This window comes from Bos grunniens, chromosome 17 (genome assembly GCF_055505025.1).
Source record: "Bos grunniens cultivar Pamir isolate PY7600 chromosome 17, Bosgru_T2T1.0, whole genome shotgun sequence".
NCBI lineage: Eukaryota > Metazoa > Chordata > Mammalia > Artiodactyla > Bovidae > Bos > Bos grunniens.
The window spans coordinates 72872596-72889442 of record NC_141181.1 but is presented as its reverse complement, the minus strand read 5'-3'; the positions used below and the strand labels follow the sequence as shown (position 1 = coordinate 72889442).

At 57.2% G+C, this 16847-nt stretch overlaps 1 protein-coding gene across 4 annotated transcripts in view; it reads left to right on the top strand.

Annotated features, from left to right (window-relative positions):
- Window positions 1-9209, top strand: part of HIRA (histone cell cycle regulator) — a 45591-nt gene extending 36382 nt beyond the window's left edge. For all 4 annotated transcript variants that reach the window (XM_086349204.1, XM_086349202.1, XM_086349203.1 and 1 more), the window contains 9 exons: window positions 1546-1750; window positions 1920-2024; window positions 3104-3252; window positions 4183-4403; window positions 4515-4620; window positions 4813-4935; window positions 5141-5304; window positions 5841-5929; window positions 8427-9209. In XM_086349204.1, coding sequence (XP_086205330.1) covers window positions 1546-1750; window positions 1920-2024; window positions 3104-3252; window positions 4183-4403; window positions 4515-4620; window positions 4813-4935; window positions 5141-5304; window positions 5841-5929; window positions 8427-8543 — 1279 coding nt within the window. In that variant the 3' untranslated portion in view covers window positions 8544-9209. The remainder of the gene's footprint in view (window positions 1-1545; window positions 1751-1919; window positions 2025-3103; window positions 3253-4182; window positions 4404-4514; window positions 4621-4812; window positions 4936-5140; window positions 5305-5840; window positions 5930-8426) is intronic.
- Window positions 9210-16847: the final 7638 nt, after the last annotated feature.

The window sequence follows — 16847 nt, the reverse complement described above, 5'->3', positions numbered from 1 at the left end:
GGCGCCAGGACCCTGCTGAACTGGCTGCCTGAGCGTTCCAGCCTCTGCAACTAGCCTGGAGCCTCTCTGCCCCCAGGGAGACCTCACAGCGAGCCTGCTGAGGCACAAAGCTCACTGCTCGGTCCAGCGAGTCAAGGGCTGGGGGAGGTGTGAGTGGGGCCAGGCCACCTTCCTTGGCACAGGCCAGGGGCGCCAGTCCCTTCCTGGAGCTGTGTCCTCTAAAGCACGTCAGGGACAGGGGCCCGAGACCTGCAGGAGCCCCTCGGCCGGCCGGTGCCCAGAGAAGGCAGCAGCTGTGGCGAGACCCGTCCTTGCCGTGGACGGCGTTGTGGAGCTGGAGCACCTGTGCTGCCCTGGGGCTGAACCAAACGTGGAACCAGCGTGTCTGGGCAGGGCTCGCTCTCGGGGAAGGGCGTGGGGCACTGTCGTGCAGGCCAGCGTGGCCTCTGACCTTGGTGTGCAGTCAGCAGGGTGGCGGATCTGCAGCGTCCTGCGGCTGAGTGCTCCGGAAAGCTGGGGAGATGACTCGCGTGTCCCTAAGCAGAGAGTGAGGGGTGCTGAGGTGCCACTCACCCCCGGACCCTAAACAGGGAGTGAGGGGCGCCGAGGTGCCTCCCAGCCCCGGACCCTAAACAGGGAGTGAGGGGCCCCGAGGTGCCGTCCACCCCCAGACCCTAAACAGGGAGTGAGGGGCGCCTAGGTGCCTCCCAGCCCCGGACCCTAAACAGGGAGTGAGGGGCGCCGAGGTGCCGCCCACTCCCGTACGCGGGAGGGTGACCCGGGCCCCGAGGCCGCCAGGCTGGCTCCCTTGGGAGCCGTCATCCCGTCCCTTACAGCCTTCTAGACGCTCACAGTCCCAGCAGGGCCTGCGGGGTGAGGCGTCACGCCCACCATCCTCCCCTCCCCCTTGATAGCAGCAGAGAATATGAGAGTCCACAGCCCAGACACATGGGAGGAAGTGCCAGTGAGCGCACGCGCCCGCAGGGGCCTCCAGCCTGCACACGGCGGGGGCCCCTCCCGCGCAGCCCGCCCCAGGGGTTCCCCTGCTCCCAGCATGGCCCCAGCCTCCGTACTGTGCCCGTAGCGTGCCGTTTCCAAAAGGTGTCATCAGACCCGCACGGCAGAGCCTTTTCACCTGGCTTGCTTTCTCTTGATAAGATGCCTAAGGTTCCTCCACACCTTTCGTGACTCGATAGCTTCCTTCTTTCTTTTTAAGCGTGTGTTCATCGTGCGTAGTTCTGGTTGCACGGGGCCCTCGTTGCTCTGGCTGCGGCCGACGGGCTCCTTGCGTTGCAGTGGCCTCTGGTTGCGGAGCACGCGCTCTAGGCGCGCGGGCTCAGTTGCCCCTGCGGCTCGCGGGGTCCTCCTAGAGCAGGGGTTAAACCCGTGCCCCCTGCGTTCCCAGGTGGACTCCCAGCCACTGGATCACAAGCAAAGCCCTCTCCTAACTTGCTTCATTTGTCGGCTTTCGGGGACGAGTAGGGATTCAATTGGCTACCCTGCAGCTAGCGGTCCCGGGGAAACACCGCGGTGCATGTCGTGCAGGTTGAGAGAGCAGAGCCTGGTGAAGGAGCTGCGGCCCCGCGACGTCCTGGAGAGCAGCAGCGACAGCGATGAGAAGGCGCCCGCAGCCAAGCCCTCCTCGCTGCCCAAGCGCAAGCTGGAGCTGGAGGGGGAGGCCGTGGAGAAGAAGAAGAAGGGGCGGCCACGCAAGGACGCGCGGCTCCTGCCCATGTCCCTGTCCATGCAGGTGAGGCTGGCGGTGGGCGCCTCCGGGCCTGGGCCGCCCCACCCCCCGGAGTCCTCGAGCCCCCAGGGCAGCTGCCTCGTGCCCACAGCACCTGCCTCTGTGGCGCGCGTCTGCCCTGCGGTCCTCAGAGAGGAGAAGCCGGGGCTCAGGGACGCCTCTGCTCTTGCAGTCGCCCGCCGCCCTGACCGCCGAGAAGGACACTGTATGTGTGTCCGTCCCAGCACCCGCGCTGAAGCTGCCAATGCCAGGCCCCCAGAGAGCCTTCACCCTCCAGGTGAGCTTGCCCTGGGCCGCGAGCCTGCAGCTGTCACAGACTCGGGCTGCTTCCATGCGGCCCCCTCACCTTCAGGGGCACTGTGGCTGATCCGAGCAGCCACCCAGTCTTATGGAGCAGCTAGCCTCTTTGGGGACCCTGCACCTCCCCCGTGGCCTGTCCTCCAAGGCCTGCTGCCCCCCTGGGCGCCCAGCTCCTTAAGACCCACCCCAGGGGTCCCTTCTCCCAGAAGCCTTCTCAGTCTTGGTCCTGGGCCTTGGGCTCAGTGCCTGGGGCGCCAACCCGCCTGCGGGCCTGCCCACATCGCAGCCCCCGGCACAGGTGGCCGTGAGGGGGAGTGAGGTCTGTTCTCAGCACACACCTGGGGCTGGTGGTCCTCCCCAGAGGCCCCGGCCTCACACACCGTACCCTCACCCTGGGGACCCCCATGCCAGTGGGGCATGCTGCCCTGCCCAGGCTGCCCTCGGGGTCTCCGGGTGGGGCCCCCGGTTCTTTCCATGAGTGGCTGGTCCCCCACCCCGGGGCCTTCCCCGTAGCGCCAGGTGGGACTGTACTTGGTTTCCGGGGGCCTGGCCAGCCCTCCATCCAGCTCAGCTGCTGGGGCCTCCCAAGTGCCGGCGCTCCTGTCTGCCCGTCTGGAGCCGATGCCAACCCGCACCGTCTCCCCACACTCACCTGGAGGGACAGCGGGCTCTCGCAAGCACGCTGGGCACCTTGGGCGTCCCAGACCTCCTCCAGGAGCCGACCCGCCTCCGTGCCTGCCACACCCCACAGCTGTTGAAGGCTACGTCCCCCAGCTCTGCTCTCGAGCCAGGCCCTCCCGCGCTTCATTTTCTTGGCCAGTCGCCTGTGGCCCTGCGTCCCCTCTCCTGAGTGGGGGTGGCGGGATCGAGAGGCTTCAGTCTTCAGCTCTGGCCCAGCGTGTCCACTCCACAGGTGGAGGCCCGGCGGCCACCCGCTCCCAGCACCTGTCCTCGTGACCACCCCTCCTGACCCCCCACTCGGTGGTGGCAGCTCTGTCTGCCCCAGGGCCCGCGTCTGAGGCCAGCTCCACTGAAGATTTGTCTTGCCTACTCCAGGTGAGCTCCGACCCCTCCATGTACATCGAGGTGGAGAACGAGGTGACGGCCGGCGGGGGCCTGAAGCTGAGCCGCCTGAAGTGCAGCCGTGAGGGGAAGGAGTGGGAGACGGTGCTCCCCGGCCGCATCCTCACGGCCGCCGGCAGCGGGTAAGGGTAGGGCCTTACCCCAGGGCACACAGGGCGGCCCCTGCACTGCGCCCGGCCTGCCGTGTCCCTGGGCTCCCCCGAAGGTGGCGCTGCCCCCCGCTTGCTTCAGGAGGGGAACCCCGCCCCAGGCGTTGTGGCCAGACTCCTGCCGGCCGTGTGCAGGTCGCACTGCCTGCCTCTGACCGTCGCCGGCTGCTTCTCTGGACCCAGTTTTTGTGCAGGGAAGCAAAGCTTTCTGACAGTCTTCCCAGTCCCCAGGCCAGCGCTTTCCAGGTCCTGCCCTTCGAGGGGAGCTCTACTCGGGGCTCAGCCCCACAGTGTTCCCACAGGCTCCAGGGCTGCTGGAGGGGACCCGCACTCACTTCCTGTGGAGGGAGGGCCCATCAGAGCCGTACACGCTCCCTCACAAACACGCTCGTCCGTCAGGCCTGGGGGACGTCCTCACAGGTGTCTGCGGCCCCCCGCCCTTGCTGGACTCCCCCCTGGCTCTGGTCCGAGGCTGGCAGGGCGGGGGTGTCAGCATGGCCTCCCCGATGACTAGAGGCTACTGCAGAGTGGCCGAGTGGCCAGCCAGGCCCTGGCAGAGTACGCAGTTCTGCCGCCCGTGGCCGCTCCTTGGCCTGAGGTGGGGGCCCCACTGGGAGCAGAGCCTGCAGCGCCAGGCACAGCCCAGAGCCCCTGTGGCCACCTGGAGGAGGGGTCATGACAGTGCCCATGGCCCGCACCCCCCCCCGCCCCACCCCGGCCTGTCTGGGCAGAGCCCTTCGGGGCCGCTCTGGCTCGTCTTGGCCGGGACACGGGCGCTCGCTGTCTGGGCGCTGGTCCTTGGACACCTGCTCCTAGGGCAGCTCGTGTGAGCCCAGGACAGCCCGGGCGGCCTGGGGAGAGGAGCCGGCCCAGCAGGCCCCTGACTCCCGCCCCCGCCCCCAGGGACGTGGTGTGCGTCGCCTGTGAGAAGCGGATGCTGTCGGTATTCTCCGCCTGCGGCCGCCGCCTCCTACCCCCCATCTTGCTGCCGTCCCCGATCTCCACCCTGCACTGCACCGGCCCCTACGTCATGGCGCTCACCGCCGCCGCCACGCTGTCCGTCTGGGACGTGCACAGGCAGGAGGTGGTGGTGAAGGAGGAGTCGCTCCACTCCATCCTGGCAGGTGTGCGCGGGGCCCTCGGGACTGGGAGCGGCCCTGCCGGCCGGGCGACGAGCAGGCTGTGGGCCCCGCTGCCGAGCGAGGCACACGGGAACCTTCCACGTGTCTCCCCAGGAAGCAACATGACGGTGTCCCAGGTCTTGCTGACGCAGCATGGGATCCCCGTGATGAACCTGTCGGACGGCAAGGCCTACTGCTTCAGCCCGTCGCTGTCCGCGTGGTGAGCACGCCGCCCCGGGGCCTGCGCGGGCCTGCGCTCCTGCGTCCGCTCTCTGGGGTCCCGTCCGGGGGGCACCTGAGCGTTCCTGGGCTTGTCTGCCGGCATTTCCGGCCTGGCCTCTGGCCAGCACCTGCGTCAGGAAGCCCCTGCGAGCGTGCAGGGCGCCCGCCCACACTGCCCCTGTGTCCCCAGGAACCTGGTCTCTGACAAGCAGGACTCGCTGGCGCAGTGTGCAGACTTCAGGAGCAGCCTGCCGCCCCAGGACGCCATGCTGTGCTCCGGACCCTTAGCCATAGTCCAGGGCCGCGCCTCCACGTAGGTGCTGGGCGAGGGCGGCTGTGCTCATGCGGTCCCTGCCAGGCCCACCCTGGACTGCCGTCTGCCCTGCGGGCGGGCTCTGTCTCAGGGAGCAGGCGCGTGGCCCTGTCGCTCGAGAGGCAGGCAGTGGGCTTGCTGGGCAGTGCGGAGCAGGGCCTGGGATCCACTGGCCGAGAGCCTGCTGACCGTGCTCTGCCTGCAGCTCGGGGCGGCAGGCAGCCCGGCTCTTCTCCGTGCCTCACGTGGTGCAGCAGGAGACCACCCTGGCTTACCTGGAGAGCCAGGTCGCCGCGGCGCTCACCCTGCGTTCCAGCCACGAGTACCGCCATTGGCTGCTCCTGTACGCGCGGTACCTCGTGAATGAAGGTGAGCCCTGGCCCCCGGGCCCCGCCCCAGCCAGACGTCCCAAGGGCCCACAGCCTGCTCAGCAAGGTGGCGGCCCCGCCGGCATCCAGCCCTGCTGTGAGCAGAAAGGCTGGGGCAGGGTACACGTGGAGGTCATTCCCGGAAGCCTCCACGCCCCCCGCCCCTCGGAGCCCCGTAGGCCCGCAGCTATCTCCCTCCTTCGAGCCCCTCCCGTCCAGCAGCTGCATGGTCCTCAGCCCAGCTCTCCAGGGCCCGTCCATGTCCCTGCCCCAGGACCCCTGTCCCCTGACCCGCGCCTGCCCCCCTCCCCTCTCCAGCAGAGCCCCTGCCCACCCCTCCTCCCGCAGCCCTGCCCATGCCGGAACGCGCTTGTGTCCAGGGAGAGGGCAGGTCGGGGCCAGAGCCGAGACAGCAGGCCGCAGGAGGTGGTGCACGGAGCGGTGGTCCCTTGGGCTCTGCGTTCGTGGTGATTTGGCTTGGGCTCGGCTTTCTGGCCTTCTGTGACGTGTGCCTGGTTCTGTGTTTTCTGTAACTAGGGTTTGAATACCGACTCCGGGAAATATGCAAGGACCTCCTGGGGCCGGTTCACACGTCCACCGGAAGCCAGTGGGAATCCACGGTGGTGGTAGGTGCAGCTCTCCCACCTCTGCAGGAAGGTGGGGCTGAGGCCTGAGCCAGGGTGCTGTGAGAGCTTCCTGGTACCCCTCTCCACCATGGGGCCCAGCCTCAGTGAGGGCACGATGCCCACCCGTCCTGGCGGAGGCCTTCACAGCACAACCACGGGGGCCTCTGCCCTGCGTCTGTCAGCAGTGAGGCGCCGTCTGGTCTGGCGGACCTGGGCGAGTGAGCCACTGAGTCTGCGGGGCGGGGGCGGGGGGGGGCGGGGCACCCGGGGGGTCTGCTGGTGGGGGTGGCAGGGCACCAGCTGGGCCCTGGAGGCTGCCATGGCCGGAACACTGTCAGCAGAGCGGGGTGTGACCTGAGGGCAGGGAGTGGATCCTGCAGAGGCCGCGCTGCATGGCCTGCAGGATCTGAGTTCCCTGACCAGGGATCAAACCTGAGCCCCTGCATTGGAAGTGCAGAGTCCCCACCACTGGACCGCCAGGAAAGTCCCAGCATTCTTCTGAATTGACGCCTTTTTAAAAAAAAATATTTCTCCTGTCTCTTTGTCTGGATGTTGGGGGCGGGGTGGGGGTAAGTTGAGTGTGAGCCCTCCGCCTTCTTGCTGAGTTTCTCGGTGAGAATTGGCCGTTCCCGTGGAACTGGTCCCCAGGAGGTGAGGCAGCTGGAGGGTGCTGCCCACGATGGTGTGGGGGCCACGGGCCCCTGGAGGCTTCCTTTGGACAACATCATCTCACGTGTTTAAGAGCCACTTGTATTTCCTGTTGGAATACTTGGGTGTCATTTGTTTTTCTTATTGGTTTGCAACAGCTCTTTATATATTGGGAAGTGAGTGATATAAGCTCCCAGTGCACCTCGGGGACCCCAGGTTTCTTGCCGTCAGAGATCAGAGCTCCACGTGTACGGGGTGGTGATTGGGGGTGGTGGGGCAGACAATAAGCAGAGGGTGGGCACGGAGCAGCCGCCCTCCGGGGCCTGAGCTGTCCTGCCAGGCCCTCTAGGGAAGCCTCATCCATTGAGGTCTCCATCTCAGGACCTGTGTCCCTGACCGGAAAAGTGGCCATAAGCTGTGTCTGGCTGCTGCCCAAGACGGTTGGCGGGGCGGGGGTGCGGTGGTGCGGCATGTGCTGGGGATCTTTGTACACACTCTGCAGTGATGGTTTTTGTCACAAAGTCTACATTACTTGATAATTGTAAAATACTGCACTTATTATTTAGCAACATATCTTTCTCCATCTTTAACTTTCAGCCTTTCTGTGTACCCACCTGTGTATTTCTTGCCAGCATTGGTGTGGCCAGCTTTTGTATGATCTGACAGGCTGTTTTTATCACCTAGTTCAAGCCATTCGTGTCTCTTGTTTTCTTATGTGTATGTTCGTATTGAAGATGTATTAAAGCATCAGCTTTAGCAAGATAATATGCCTTGTACCATCACTCCTCTCACTTTGAGTATTTCCCCTAAAACATTTTCAGAGTGGATCTTTCCTGGGGTAACCCTTCTGAGGTGTTACAAGCCTGAATGAAACATTTTTTATGATAACCTCTTATGTGAATAACTGTTTAGCTGGATTAAAAAGTAGGCAAGGTTTTTTCCAGAGTATTAAAAATACCAGGGATTTCCCTGGAAGTCCGGTAGTTAGGACTCCATGCGGGCCCAGGTTTAATCCCTGCTCGGGAACCAAGATAATCGCGAACTATGTGGTTAAAAAAAAAAAAAAAAAAACTTTATTGTGAATCTTGGCATGTTTTCCTTTATAGGTAATATGTTCTTAGTCTTTGGAAATATTTAGAATTTTTCCGCCATTTATCTGAAAGTGTTGTGTCTTATTCCAACGTGTCTGCTTATCAGCTTTTCCGCGTTACCTGATCAGCCCTCAGTGGGGCCTTTCAGCCTTTAACTGTGTGAAATGTACCCATGTTTTTTCTTCAACTATCTGTGTCTCCTGTGGAACCTGTTACGTGGATGCCGGGCTGTGTGCTGGCGTCCACAGGCCTCTGTGGGCAGTGGTGCCCCGCTCCCCTGCAACACCCGGGCCTCCTCTTGCAGTGGTCAGCACTGCCCGCTGGGGTTCTCCGTTCTCAGCAGCCGTGCTCCTCGGAGGTCTGTGGACGGAGACCCCGCCTGGCAGTGCACGTCGCTCGAGGGCCAGGGCAGACGTGGTGCTCGTGCACTGGGAGCAGGAGGGGTGTAGGAAGTGCTGAAGGCAGAGACCCCGGAACGTGAGGCCAAGGCCCCTCCTCTGCCTGGGCTTGACCCTGGGCCCCTGGAGAGCTGCCCCTCCAGGGGCCCTGCCCTGGCAGCCATCCCGCCTGGAAGGCCAGGCTCCTCTGGCCACTGACTAGTGAGTGCAGAGACCAGCGGTGCCTGAGCCAGCAGCCACAGGGGGCCCAGACGAGCAGGACCTCCTGGGACACCCCCGCACCTGCTGCTCCGTGCCTCTGTTCAGCCGCCCCACCTCCCGGTGAGATGGCTCCCTCAGCCGCCTTTCCTGTGCCCGCAGGGTCTGCGCAAGCGGGACCTGCTAAAGGAGCTGCTGCCGGTCATCGGGCAGAACCTCCGCTTCCAGCGCCTGTTCACCGAGTGCCAGGAGCAGCTGGACCTCTTGCGGGACAAGTAGCCTGCCCGCCTGCCCCCACCGCAAGGCCCACGGCTGCCCTCGCTGGGCTCCAGGGACACCGAGACCGCGGGAGGCGGGCCATCGCACACAGAGCCACGTCCCAGGCTGCTGCCCCCACAGAGGGGGTGGCCCTGCCTGCAGTGCCCCCGCCCTCCAGGCCCGAAGCGGAGCTGGGCTCTGCCTGCGGCCCCGGGGCCAGCACGGCCTGCCTGGGCCTGCCATCTCCAGCACGGCCCCAGCCAGAACCGGGCCCACCACCATGGGGGGCACCAGGCTGCTTCAGCTACAATGAATGAGCCATTGTGAAGAGAGAGCCCCAGGACGCACGCGGATTATGTGGTCAGTAAACTGACCTGAGACCTATGTAAAAGGAAAGCCTATTCCAGCACATGGACTATTTTTGTACTAGAATTTGCTAACTTGTAAATGGCCAATAATCAGGATTTCCCTATAAGTCACTTGGACGTTGGTCACTTGTAGGAAATTTAAACTCTAATTATGACAGCTACATTGAAAAATAATTGTACTGAAATTAATTTGTCTATCTTCATTTGGTTTTAATTTTTAAATGTTTGTAAAAAGAGACTTGTTTTTTGGGGGATGGGGCAGAGGGTGGGTGATTTCTTTTGTAAGTGTAAAATAAATGGACACGCATTGGATACCAAATGCTCCTGACTTCCCCAGCCTTTTCCTTCCAACTCCCAGGCCCTCCCCGCACCGTGGACCCCTGTCCTGAAATGGGCAGTGATGACACGGCACAGCCAGAAAGGGATCCGTGATGTCACCTGACCCTCGGCCCCTCCATGCGAAGCGTCGCGTAGCATCTCATGAGCTGGCGGGCCGGCCCATCCACATCTCCCAGGCCAGCTGCAGAGGTCCTGGGTTCTGTCTGCAGGCACCACGGAAATCAGGAAACACAGACATCAGGGTTTTCTTAGGCGGCACGCCCAGCGCTGACCAACGGGAGGAGACGGCTGAGACCACAGAGACTGGCGGCCTGCTGAGGGCTGAGCAGCTCCTTCCCTGGTGCCGCACCCCGTCCGTGCCTCCGTGTCTGTCCGTGCTCGCGTCGGGAAAGCAGGCCTGATGGTTCTGGCCACTGACATCCCACCTGGCTGCTTCCCCGCCGGGTGGTCATCCCATTGTCTCACTGGGAAGTCATGTGGCTGAAGAGAAGCAGGCACGCACGCGTGCCCGACAAAGCCGGCATACACACTGCAGTTGGGCAAGGGCGCCCCAGAAGCCAGGCTGCGGGAGTCACAGGACGCACACGGCCTGAGAACGCCTGCCTGGGACCCAAACCAGCAAATACCTGGGCCTCCCTCTCGAGCCTGCCAAAGGGAGACGAGGTTAAGAAGACGCACATGCTTGTGAGGACCGGCCAGGGTCGTGGAGGCAAAGTCGCAGCACTTCACACACGTTCCCTCGAAGAATCCTTGACAGTCAGAGTTATATTGACAACCACTGCTCAGACAAGAGAGGGTCCATGGAGCGGGGAGACTGGTCAGAAACGTGCGCTTCCAGCCAGGACATATGGACGGGGACCACACTGCCCCTTCTGCCTGGAACACCAAAGGAGGCAGGTGGAGTACACGAGGTAGCGGATACCAGAACGGACAGCGGTCCCTGGGAAGTGGGAAATAAGGCGAGTCTGGGACTGCCCAACTCCCGCCAGCCGCAGCACCAGGAGGGGAAGCCGAGGCAGGGCCCAGCAGGACCCTGGAGTCCTGATGTGGCACCAAGAGCCCAGGAAGCTCCAAGCCCTGGAGAGGAGGAGGCTCCGAGGATGGAACCCCAGAGCTTAGCCTCTGCACATCCAGCTGCGTGTGAATCAGTGCTCCTGCAATGAGGAAATGGCCACAGAACCGTCCAAAAGGGTTGGCACCCAGAGCCGCGTGTGGTGTCCATTCCTATCCACTGGACTAGAACTCAGCTCACAGGCTTGGGGCAGAAGAGGACTCGGGAAGTCTTCCTCCGTTTTGGAGAATAATTAGATCCGCCTGCTCCAGATCCATCCAGGATTCCCATGTAGCTCAGACAGTAAAGAACCCGTCGGTCAATGCAGGAGACCCGGGTTCAATCCCTGGCTTGGGAAGATCCCTGAAGCAGGAGATGGCAGCCCACTCCAGCATTCTTGCCTGGAGAATCCCATGGACAGAGGACCCTGGTGGACGGTAGTCCCTGGGGTCGCAAAGAGTCAGATATAACTGAGCAACTAACACTTCCAGATCCATCTAACAAAAAACAGACAAGACCCAAAAGGACTAAATTGCTTCCAAGAAGTTAGTTACATTGCAGAGTTCAAGAGGATCGGTAAGAATACAGAAGTGCCCAACATGGCGCAAGGGACAGTTGATGATGTCCGGCCTCCACACGAAGATCAACAGGCGTGCAAAGGAGGAGCTCAGGGCAAAGCGAGGAGAAGAGTCAGTCTGGCTGCTCAGGCAAGACTGCCCCGGGAGTTCCACGGATGTCGGAACCAGCAGAAAAGGACATTAAAACAGTCACTATGACACTTGTTTGTTCCTTATTTCGAAAAGTGACGGCAGAAGACTGTAGCCAAGAAAGCTACAATCAGACTTCTACAGATGAAAAACGGTCACGAGGAGATGAAAGAGGCGTGGAATGGGATTGATGACAGAGCAGACATTGCAGGAGAAAGGATTTGTGACCTTGAAGGCACAGCAATAAAAATGCTCCAGAACAGGAAATCCAAAGGGAGAAGGGAAGGGGCCTCGGAAGCCAGGGGACAGCGTCAGAGCGCCTCATGCAGGTACACTAACGTCTTCAGAGGAGGCGGTGACGGACAGAACAGATACTTGAATACATAAAGGCCAGAAACTTGCCCCACCCCTGTGCCCTGCGCCCCCGGGCGGCCCCTTGCCGCTGTCCGTTTCCCCTCCCGCACCCCTCACACCATGCTGCTCACCTCCCACCTGCCCACTGATGTTCCTCAGCTCCCCTCCACCTGTTGGCCTCCTTTGCAGGCAAAGCACGGGGTCTGTGTCTTCCCGGGCAGGGACCCCCTGCCTGTGCTGACCCGACTGCCCTGGGTGCCTCCCAGCCTCAGCCTCCAGGCGATGTGAGCACACTCCACACTGGGCTTCGGGCTGCGGGCAGCGCTACGGCCCGGGCCGGGGGCACCTGCCCGTCGTCTCTCCACATTAGCTTTGGCACCCCGTCCTCATGTGCGTGGCAAGTCGTTTCTGAGTTGTTCTTCCTCTCTAAATCTTATTTTTGTGTTAATTTAAGCGTCTGGTTTTTGTGAAATTTAATTTTTGTCCTTCAGTAACTTGTTTTATAGGACACTTCACCAGATACATGGATGGCAATTAAAATAAGCACAAAGAGAAGATGGTCAGTGTCATCAGTCATTTACAAAATGCAAATTAAAACCACAATAACACATGCCTCTTAGAGTATCTTAAATGTAAGAAAATAGTCAAAATCCCTCGACTGCAGAGCAGCCGGAGCGTTCATACGCTGCTGACAGGTGGGCATGGGGCACATTCGTGGTGACAGACTGCTGGGCGGCTCCCGTGCAGTGAAACGCGCACTCGTCGGGGCCTGGCTCAAGTGGCAAAGAATCCGCCTGCGGGTGCACAAGACGAGAGGCTCTGCTTCAGTCCCTGGTCGGGAAGACCCCCGGAGAAGGGCATGGCAACCCGCCCCAGTGCTCTTGCCTGGAGAAGCCCATGGACAGAGGAGCCTGCTGGCCTGTGGTCCATGGGGTCACGAGTGGGACACGGCCGAGTACACGAAAGGACCTCGCTATTCTGTTCTTAAGTTTGGGTTTTGTTTTGTTGTAAAGATACAGAACATTTTTCATCATATGAGGATATCTCATATTTCCCTTAACTAAAAAATAACAGCTTTACTGAGATAAAATTCTCATAGCATGTAGCTCACCTATTTAAAATGTACGATTCAGTGGTTTTTAGAATAGCCACACACATGCAGCCATCACCATCGTCTCTATTAGAACATTTCTATCACCTCAAAAAGAGACCCTATGCCCTTTATCACACCCCGCCTCACCCCTAAGTAACCACCTGTCTGCTCTCTGTCTCCATAGACTGAGCTCTTCTGAATATTTCCTACTCATAAATACAAGTATTTCCTATATTGCTTCTAAATATTTCCTGTAAATAGACGTGGTATTTTGTGACTGGCTTCTCATATAGTGTAGTGTTGACAAGACTCACTCATGTGCCAGCCCTTCACTCCTTCTTACGGATGAACATGTCGTTTTCAGGGTCTTCCTCACTTTGCCTCTCCAGTCAGCCATCCATACACATGTGGGTTGCTTCCAACTTTTGGTAATTCCGCACAGTGCTGCTTTAAACATATGTGAACAAGTCGTATGGACCTGTTTACATTTCTCACATAGGGATATATATGTAGGAAGACTCCGTAGACGTGAGTTTGAACAAACTCCAGGAGGTAGTGAGGCACAGGGAGTCCTGGCGTCCGCAGTTCACGGGGTCACAGAGTCAGACGTGACCTAGCGACGGAAGGACAACCGCTACCTGTAACACAGCCTCATCCTCTGTGCTTATGACCACAGCTGCTTTTTCCCCTCACTCACAGGCTTGTGGGTCGGTCCTTGCTCCAGGCTTCACATGGTCCAATCCGAGCTTCAGGCTAGCATGGCAGCGGCTACTGGGAACACGCACTCACGGACACAGCAGAAGGGCTGTGGTGGGAGGCAGAGACAGGCCAGGACATTTAAGCCTTGGCTGGTGTCGTCCTGCTAACAGTCCACCATATCAAGTCCTGGAGCCACGCCTGGACCCCAGGGGCGAAGGGACAACCTCAGCTCATCACAAAGCCACGGCGAGAGGGTGGACGAATGCACCACCCCAGGGGATGAAGACGGAGGACTGGTCATTCAGGCTACTGCAAATCCAGCCTTCTTGTACCCATGAGCTGCACACTGTCCTTGGGAGTTTTATCTGTAGGATGAAGGTCTGCAACGATAACTTAGACCAGCAAGACTTTGTCTTTTGCTTGTAAGTGAAGTTGGGTTTTCGTTTTCAATGTTTGAGAAGCAGCTGCATTTCTTTTCCATGCATTATTTCTTCTAACACTTTTGCCCACTTTTCTGGTTGTTGGTCTTACTGAGCCATGTAGAAGCTCATCATTTCTCTTGATAAGATTGAAAGATTTATTCTCAGGATTACTTGGCAAGTTACCAGCAGTAAGAATATTAGAATCCTTTTCAAATCAGACATTTAGTCCTTCACGCATCTGGGCAAGGTCCTAACTTACTAAATATCGTGTCATTTTGCCTAACTAAAATTTTCCTAAAATCGTTTTCTTTTAGGGTGTGAATTCGTAGTTTGGACCTCCAAAAACCCTGGGATGGTGCCAGGGGTGGGACAGGGAGATGCTGCTGTAGGGGAGGATGCAGCACGAATACTGCAGAGCCCTGACAACACTTAGGGTGTTTGCGGTCACAGGCCCGACTGCCAAGACAGCTTTGGGAAATGTGGTACAACCCACAGCAAGAGTCCACACGGCCCGAAAAGGATGCTGCTGTTGTTCAACCCGTGGTCTTGGCAGATCGCTGCTCCTCCTGGAAAGAGATTAAAAGGCAAAGAGGACACTGAAAGAGGAGCTCCCCAGGTCGGTAGGTGCCCAATATGCTACTGGAGATCAATGGAGAAATAACTCCAGAAAGAATGAAGGGATTGAGCCAAAGCAAAAACAAGACCTAGTTGTGGATGTGACTGGTGATAGAAGCAAGGTCCGATGCTGTAAAGAGCAATATTGCATAGGAACCTGGAATGTCAGGTCCATGAATCAAGGCAAATTGGAAGTGGTCAAACAAGAGATGGCAAGAGTGAACGTTGACATTCTAGGAATCAGCGAACTAAAATGGACGGGAATGGGTGAATTTAACCCAGATGACCATTATATCTACTACTGTGGGCAGGAATCCCTTAGAAGAAATGGAGTAGCCATCATGGTCAACAAAAGAGTCCGAAATGCAGCACTTGGATGCAATCTAAAAACAACAGAATGATCTCTGTTTGTTTCCAAGGCAAACCATTCAAATCACAGTACTCCAAGTCTATGCCCCAAACAGTAACGCTGAAGAAGCTGAAGTTGAACCGTTCTATGAAGACCTACAAGAACTTCTAGAACTAACACCCCAAAAAGATGTCCTTTTCATTATAGGGGACTGGAATACAAAAGTAGGAAGTCAAGAAACACCTGGAGTAACAGACAAATCTGGCCTTGGAGTACAGAATGAAGCGGGGCAAAGGCTAATAGAGTTTTGCCAAGAGAATGCACTGGTCATAGCAAACACCCTCATCCAGCAACACAAGAGAAGACTCTCATGGACATCGCCAGATGGTCAACACCGAAATCAGATTGATTATATTCTTTGTAGCCAAAGATGGAGAAGCTCTATACAGTCAGCAAAAACAAGACCGGGAGCTGACTGGCTCAGACCATGAACTCCTTATTGCCAAATTCAGACTGAAATTGAAGAAAGTAGGGAAAACCACTAGACCATTCAGGTATGACCTAAATCAAATCCCTTATGATTATACAGTAGAAGTGAGAAATAGATTTAAGGGCCTAGATCTGATAGATAGAGTGCCTGAAGAACTATGGACAGAGGTTCATGACACTGTACAAAAGGCAGGGATCAAGACCATCCCCAAGAAAAGAAATGCAAAAAGGCAAAATGGCTGTCTGAGGAGGCATTACAAATAGCTGTGAAAAGAAGAGAAGGGAAAAGCAAAGGAGAAAAGGAAAGATATAAACATCTGGATGCAGAGTTCCAAAGAATAGCAAGGAGAGATAAGAAAGCCTTCCTCAGCGATCAGTGCAAAGAAATAGAGGAAAACAACAGAATGGGAAAGTCTAGAGAGCTCTTCAAGAAAATTACAGATACCAAGGGAACATTTCAAGCAAAGATGGGCTCAATAAAGGACAAAAATGGTATGGACCTAACAGAAGCAGAAGATGTTAAGAGGTGGCAAGAATACACAGAAGACCTGTACAAAAAAGATCTTCACGACCCAGATAATCACGATGGTGTGATCACTCACCTAGAGCCAGACATCCTGGAATGTGAAGTCAAGTGGGCCTTAGGAAGCATCACTATGAACAAAGCTAGTGGAGATGATGGAATTCCAGTGGAGCTATTCCAAATCCTGAAAGATGATGCTGTGAAAGTGCTGCACTCAATATGCCAGCAAATTTGGAAAACTCAGCAGTGGCCACAGAACTGGAAAAAGTCAGTTTTCATTCCAATCCCTAAGAAAGACAATGCCAAAGAATGCTCAAACTACCGCACAATTGCATTCATCCCACATGCTAGCAAAGTAATGCTCAAAATTCTCCAAGCCAGGCTTCAAGAGTACGTGAACCGTGAACTTCCAGATGTTCAAGCTGGTTTTAGAAAAGGCAGAGGAACCAGAGATCAAATTGTCAACATCCGCTGGATCATCGAAAAAGCAAGAGAGTTCCAGAAAAGCATCTATTTCTGCTTTACTGACTATGCCAAAGCCTTGACTGTGTGGATCATAATAAACTGTGAAAAATTCTGAAAAAGATGGGAATACCAGATCACCTGACCTGCCTCCTGAAAAACCTGTATGCAGGTCAGGAAGCAACAGTTAGAACTGGACATGGAACAACAGACTGGTTCCAAATAGGAAAAGAAGTATGTCAAGGCTGTATATTGTCACCCTGCTTATTTAACTTATATGCAGAGTACATCATGAGAAACGCTGGGCTGGAGGAAGCACAAGCTGGAATCAAAATTGCTGGAAGAAATATCAATAACCTCGGATATGCAGATGACACCACCCTTATGGGAGAAAGCAAAGAACTAAAGAGCCTCTTGATGAAAGTGAAAGAGGAGAGTGAAAAAGTTGACTTAAAGCTCAACATTCAGAAAACTAAGATCATAGCATCTGGTCCCATCACTTCATGGCAAATAGATGGGGAAACAGTGGCTGACTTTATTTTGAGGGGGCTCCAAAATCACTGCAGATAGTAACTGCAGCCATGAAATTAAAAGACGCTTACTCCTTGGAAGGAAAGTTATGACCAACCTAGACAGCATATTAAAAAGCAGAGACATTACTTTGCCAACAAAGGTCTGTCTAGTCAAGGCTATGGTTTTTCCAGTAGTCATTTATGGATGTGAGAATTGGACTATAAAGAAAGCTGAGCGCCTAAGAATTGATGCTTTAGATCTGTGGTGTTGGAGAAGACACTTGAGAGCCCCGTGTACTGCAAGGAGATCCAACCAGTCCATTCTAAAGGAGATCAGCCCTG